Genomic DNA, 6,915 nt, shown 5'->3' with positions numbered 1-6,915 from the left:
TACATCCACATGCATGGTATGCCAAAATTGATGCCTTTCTAACCAGCAAGGGGTTGCACAATAGTCCAACTGAGAGCACCCTCTACATCAAGAAGGATGGGGGGGATATTTTGGTCATCATTCTTTATGTAGATGACATGTTGCTCACCGGATCAAATGAGGAAGTAATTGCAGATTTCAAAGTCCAATTGAAAGCTACATTTGATATGTCAGACTTTGGCTTGTTACATTTCTTTTTGGGGATCCAGTTTATTTAAGAGAAACGTGGCATTGTTATGCCTCAGTCCAAGTATGTTCAAAAGCTCTTGGACAGATTCAACATGCATGATTGCGAGCCTATGTCCACTCCGATGGAGCCGGGCTGAAGCTTACAATGCATGATGCAGGTGAATCAATTGATGTCACACTCCATAGCCAGGTTGTTGGATGCCTCATTTATCTCTACAATACACGACCTGATATTCAGTTTTCAGTTTCTCAGGTGAGGAGGTATATGCACAGCCCAAAGATTATGCATTGGTAGGCTGTAAAACGCATCTTCCGTTACTTGCAAGGTACAAAGTCTTTTGGCTTGATGTTTCCCGGGGGGGTGACTTGCAGATGCATGCTTACAGTGACTGAGATTGGGCTGGAGACTATGATACTAGGCAGTCCACTAGTGGGAATTGTTTCTTTCTGGGATATGCTTGCATTTCTTGGTTGAGCAAGAAACAATCTATAGTGGCTACCTCCTCATGTGAAGCTGAGTACATTGCAGCTTTCACAACGACAGTTGAATGTGTTTGGCTGCGTCGTTTGTTTGTTGATCTTCATCTTTCATTGGAGGGTCCTTCTCCGATTCTCACTGATAGTCAGAGTGCTATAGCAGTGGCAAAGAATCGTGTGTTTCATGCTCACATGAAGCACATTGAGGTTCACTATTGTAGGAATATAAAAGGAAGAACTAGAAACTAGAAAACTAGAAGTAAAATAAGAACAAGATTGAAAGACAAAGAAGTACCTTGAGAAGAGTGTAGACAAGACACTAGCTAGATAGATTGCAATGATGTGACCCATGAATATATGGGCCAAAGTACAAGACATAAAGCAAGAGTGCTTATGGGATAATTGTAGAGGTGCCACATGGCACACATTCAAGACACAAAGACTAGACTAGACTAGACAAATGTAGACTAGGGAAATAGTACACTTAGTGTGCACTTATCTCCAACAACTATCACTATGTTAGAGAGAAGTTGCATGCAGGAGAGATTAGTATGATCTTTGTGTCAACACATGACAATGCTGTAGACATCTTCACCAAAGCACTTCCACATGAAAAGTTTGAGGCATTTCGCAGTGCCCTGAACTTATCTCCTTTTGGTGATTGATCATTTCGTTGTACATGACATTGGCACTGCAGGGGGGTGTTGGAATTATTATTATATTCTAGCAGTGACCAATGTAATGTAATAAGTAGGTTAGGGGCACTTTTTCCTCCTTAGAGGTTTTTTCCCCTAACCACAGTTAGTTTACTAACTACGGTTAGTTAAGGATAAGGTTTTGTCACTTAGACAAAACCTTTCCCTCTTCTTGTATTTTGTCACTTCATCTATTGTAAAGCTTACGTTCAGCTCTCTTGCTCTCTCACTCTCCTATTTCCTACAACACACGCCCTCCCCGACTCCTTGTGGATATCGATTGGACAATTTCTTGTTTCATCACACAGGCTTTGTATTGAGAGTGGTTAAGTAGAGGGCATACCCAAAGAGGGTCTACATGTGCACCCTATACGATCACCAAGAGATTGAGTCATAGGAGCACTTCATTTTCATATGCCCCGTGTACTATGAGATTAGAGGTCGCTATCATTTTCTCTTCAGGGGTAGTTTCGGACCCCTATCTAGTCTCCTGTCCTACCCAGATTAGAGATGCTTGGCAGCCTTCATTTATGAGGGCTTTTGACATGGAGTCGTGGCTCCGAGCACATAGGCGAGATCAGGGCATACAGCTAGACTTCTCTCCGAGCATGATCACTGAGTTTTTCCAGCCACATTAGCACCGACTAGTAGGATTTACGGAGATGGCAGACGCCATGACCCAAGCCAGAGATACGATGGACTCGCTAGCGATTGAGACACAGATCATATTAGGGGACCTTCCCTCCATGCTCACCAAACTAGAGACATGACCCATAGGAGTGACAGTAGCGCTTGTTCGCCGTAGGGCCATAGTCAGGAGACCACAACGAACCACACATGCCGATAGTTGCCAACGCTCCATCACAAGTATTATGCTATCATAGCAGCCTCACATAGCAATGCCCCGTTCTTAGGATTGGCGCCTCGCCAACTCCGAGCGTCTAAGCTCGGGGAATTTTTCTCTCTAATGTATTGGTGCCGTTATGATCATGACTATGGACTTTTCTTTTTTAATTCATCATCGGTGTTGATGCCCGCTTAGTGGCTCCACCCCTCAGATAATTGTATCAAGATTCTTTTAGTCTCATAGACCCTTTGGTCTTCCGAAGAATTTTTATAAACTCTCTCTCTCTCTCTCTTTCTCTCTCTCTCTCTCTCTCGCTTTCATGCGTGTTTCTATATATGTGAATGTGTATGTGCATCTACAACATGTATGTATGCATTTGTTTATGTTCATTGCTAGGGTAAGATTGGACAGGTGCAAAAGTTTGATAAATGTCATGATCAACTAGAACCTTCCTCATGATGCCCCTTTGATATCTTCATATAATTGTGATCAGTTGGTCTGATTATCCTTTCATAGTTGGTTGCTCTTGGCATTTTGTATCATGTGACCACTTGTTTTCCTAATGGGTTGAAAAACAATTCTTGTGCTGAGAAGCCCAACGCTTGCGGCTCCTTGGAAACATGGGTATGATGGAGGACATCCTAACACCTGTAGTACATTGAGTGAAGCTCAGGGTAATTGTAGTGAGCTGTACTAATTTTTAGTGACTTCACCACAAATGGATAAGTTATATATTTTACTCTTTGAGTGATCAATGGGTTCATACCAGTGCTTTTGCATGGCATGGTTTTTTGTTCTTGTAACAGGAATGGCACTTTGACCTTTTAATTACACTGCAGGGAATTCTATCTGAAGAGATTTCTTCATCTTCTCAGCGGCGTGCGTCTGCTGAAGGGCTTGGGATTCTTGCCCGCCTGGGAAATGATGTTTTTGCTGCACGCTTGGTATAGCGAGAATGCGCTTCTGATGTTGGCATTGTACTTCAGTGTTTGGTTAGGCATACCTATGTTTGATACATTATCCAGCTCTTAATGATTACTATCTTGTCAGAAACAGCAAGACTATACAGAGCTTTGATTAAGATATCTCCTGTTTTTATACAGATGCGATCACTCCTTACAGATGCTGCCGCTGCTTCAGATGTCTATTTGAAGGGATCCATTGCCTTTGCTTTAGGGTGCATTCACAGGAGGTAAGACGTTGAAAGCCTTTGTCTGATGTTCCCTCTGGACACAATTCAAAATTGTTACTTCTGAGCAGGTGAACATGCAGGTTAGTGATAATTCATTCTGCAAGGAGGAAGTTTATAATTTGTGATACTGAAAGATCCATTAAGATTCTTCAATGCAAGGACTGCATCTGCATCAGCACTGATCACGACTCTGCTTTTGTAGTAAAGGAGGCATGGCACTATCAGTTTTAGTGCCTATGACAGTGCAAACTCTGTGTACAATGGCCAGAGACCCTAAAGATAGTGTTCATACCTGGTCCTTACATGGGCTATGGCTTACGATAGAGGCAGCAGGCCTGTCTTATGTCCCCCATGTCCAGGCAAGTTCCTGTTTATCTTTTCTTTTTTCCCTTTTGGCCTCTCTCCCTGTGCCCAACCCCAACCTCCTCCCCCCCCCTCCCTTCTCTCTCACAAACAATGCAATTTTTGTGCTTGAATCAGAATAACAACCTCACGTTGGGAAACTATGTAATCCAAGTCACCGAACTCATTGAAATACAGTGCGGATTATTTAAAGATTTGGTTGCTTGTAATTACAAATTTCCATTATAGATTGTCTGTTTTCTTCTTTGAATTCTGATGAAGTATCTTGTTTGGGCCTTAGGCCAAGAAATGATAATGGATTCTGGGTTCGAACATATATATATTTTTTTCCCTGAATTATGGTAAGCAGGTAGGAGGATTTGAAATATTGTCCAAAAAGGTGCTATTGTTATTGAGTAAAAAAAAGCTTACTGCTGCACTGAATTTGTATCCATGTGCCTGAATTTGAATTTGATTTTGCATATGACTGTGGCCATGTCCATTTTGGTTTCTAAATTTGGTTATTTGTATTGTGGTGAAGAATTATTATTGTCCCCACTTCTTATCCATTGTACCTTCGGATAAAGGGGGTTGCTACAGGTTCCATTAGCATCCACCTGGTTTTCCCTCTATCTTCCGAAACTTTATATATCGAATTGGATTTTGTATGTGAATGTTGGCATGTTGATTCTGATTTTTAAAATTTTTTCATGTGTATTGTGGTGAAGTATAGGCTTGAAATATTGTGTCTCCACTGCTTGTCCATTGTACCTTCAGGGTAGAGGGGGTTGCTACAGGTTCCACTAGCCTCCACTTGGTTTTCCCTCTATTTTTCTGGAAAAATGCATACTGAGTGAAACAAGTCAAGTATTTTCTGGTACACTTTTATTCAACATGGAACAAGCCTTGTAGGGGGGATGCTTTTCCATTACCATGTGTATATGTGCCATGGCCAAGGAACTTGTGCTTATTTACCTGTACGAATACTAGTTTACTTCCATTCACTCTTCCAGGTAACAATGTCTCTGGCCATGGAGATTCTACTATCTGAGGAGCATGCTGGCCCAGAATTGCAACAAAGTCTTGGGCGTGTGGTGAATGCTATTGTTGCAGTTGTAGGTCCAGAGCTTTCACCGGGGAGTTCATTCTTCTCTCGATGCAAGGTTTTGATTTCTTCATATTCTAGTTAACTTTTATATTTGTATAGCCTCGAAAGAAAAGAATATGATATACATAAATTTTGTAAATTCAGAGTAAGAGGATATTTGTTGTATGCACACAAGGTCAGGCAAGCATGCTTTAACTGATAAAGGGATGGGAAATGGAAATGGAGAAGGTCTTTCACAGAGCAGACTTGTGTGTCTTATGCTATCAAATCTTTGCCTTGTTTTTCTGCCCTGTTTTAAGTTTATAACCTATGTTATCTGACTCTTCTAAGTGCTTGAATTCTTCCAGTCTGTAGTCTCTGAAATAAGCTCTGGGGAGGAACCTGCAGCATTGCTAGAGTATGTACTCTCATTGATTGAAGTTGAAGGCTTTTTGTGTACCAGACTGCATTCAGCTTAGGAGGCCTCACAAAGTTTCTGTACCTTTCTGAAAACATTTTTCGTGGGAAAATTGCATATAAGTTAATATTAGTTCTTTGTATATTCATTGCAGGTATAGTATTTACCCTAGTTGAGTTTTGCTCATTTGGTTCTTTAATGCAGGTGCGTACTGTTCACACAGCAGTTAGTTCTGTTTGCACCTCAAGCTGTGTCGGTTCATACACATGTACAGACACTCAAGCCAACACTTTCGTCCAGGCAGGTTAGTTAGGTGTCCTAGAATTCATTATTTCAAACTATATGATGAAACCTGGTTCTCTGGATGAGTCAAATGAACTTTAAACATGAATGGTGACAAAGAAAATTTTTAGGCATGCTTATTTATGTCGTTGAACTCCTGATTGGAGTTTTCCCTGTACAGCCAGCTCTTAGACAAGCTGCAGTTTCTACATTGCGCCATCTTGCTGAACGTGATCCTGTAAGGCACTCAGTTTGACATAAAAACTTATGAATATTGTTTTGGTTTCCTTTGAATTCTTATGACGTAAATGGTCTTATTAAAGGTGTATTCACTAGAATAATTTTCAGTGCTTGCTGGACTGCAGATATCCATGATTGATGAGCGAATTGAGGAGAACCTTTTCGCAATGTTGGATACAGAGACTGATGCAGGGTGTGTACTTTATTTGTTTCAGGAAGAAGTAGGACAGTGGCTGATAGTATATCAGAATTCGAGATATGTTCTAGTGGCCTATGTGCAAAGAGCAAAGATGGATGAATTGAAAATTGTTTTTTTGCCTCATGTGGGTCCACAATCAGTTTAAGATAGGAATTTTAAATAAGGCAGGTAAATTAAATTTTTCTGGGAACATGATGCATGGGGATTCCAAATTACATCTTTTCAAATCACACTCATTTTCATTTAATTTGCAATTCATTTTCATTAATATTTTACCATGAATTTAGTAAACAACAGAGGGGCTTACACCAAATTTACTCTTATGTGCCGATATAGATGAGCCACTTTCAGCTGTCGTCTTCTGGAATCGGAAAAACTGAACGTTTGGATACATAGAGGCATTAAATTGGATAAAAAGGTTGCATATAGGTGACATCATGGTTTGCCTGTGTTTGTATGAGCCCCCTGTCAGTGGATACTCATGAGCTGAAGCTTAGTTCTGCCACTCTACTTGTGGTATTTCCTTCTTGAGGCATGCAATCTTTTCATCTTCTGTGTACTCCTCTTCTACACTAAAACAGCCAAGACAATCCTTGGGCAGTCCTCCAATGCGTAGTATCTTCTTATTACGTACTATGGCCTGCTGCTCTTTTACTTCTTTGTAAAGATCTGCCTTGTTAAGTTTGCTGTTGGCAACAATGGCCATCTCTTCTTTGGCTGAACTGACCTGAGTATTGATCATTTCCTTCACCATGGAGATGAGTATTGGTGCTGGTGGAGATGTGCTACATTTCTCCATAACTTCTGCAATGATTTCCTGCTTGCCTTTGCTCTCCATCTCATTCACCTTTCTGCTGAGAGCTGCAACTAGGAGCCTGAGCTCTCTAATTTCATGCTTCAGATAATAA

General features: G+C 40.9%; 1 protein-coding gene across 3 annotated transcripts in view; it reads left to right on the top strand.

The window, feature by feature from the left end:
• Positions 1-6,915, top strand: part of SWEETIE (HEAT repeat-containing protein) — a 198,277-nt gene that overhangs the window by 118,060 nt on the left and 73,302 nt on the right. For 2 of the 3 annotated variants that reach the window (XM_087393940.1, XM_087393939.1), the window contains exons 23-30: positions 3,087-3,191; positions 3,351-3,439; positions 3,642-3,798; positions 4,795-4,944; positions 5,237-5,286; positions 5,491-5,590; positions 5,750-5,806; positions 5,934-6,001. In XM_087393940.1, coding sequence (XP_087250066.1) covers positions 3,087-3,191; positions 3,351-3,439; positions 3,642-3,798; positions 4,795-4,944; positions 5,237-5,286; positions 5,491-5,590; positions 5,750-5,806; positions 5,934-6,001 — 776 coding nt within the window. The remainder of the gene's footprint in view (positions 1-3,086; positions 3,192-3,350; positions 3,440-3,641; positions 3,799-4,794; positions 4,945-5,236; positions 5,287-5,490; positions 5,591-5,749; positions 5,807-5,933; positions 6,002-6,915) is intronic. The other variant, XM_087393941.1, reaches the window with a different exon arrangement.

Source organism: Dipteris shenzhenensis, chromosome 22 (genome assembly GCF_047967505.1).
Source record: "Dipteris shenzhenensis isolate YYH24624 ecotype China chromosome 22, Dip_SZ_1.0, whole genome shotgun sequence".
NCBI lineage: Eukaryota > Viridiplantae > Streptophyta > Polypodiopsida > Gleicheniales > Dipteridaceae > Dipteris > Dipteris shenzhenensis.
The sequence above is the reverse complement of the archived record's forward strand: the minus strand, read 5'-3'. Positions and strand labels throughout refer to the sequence as shown.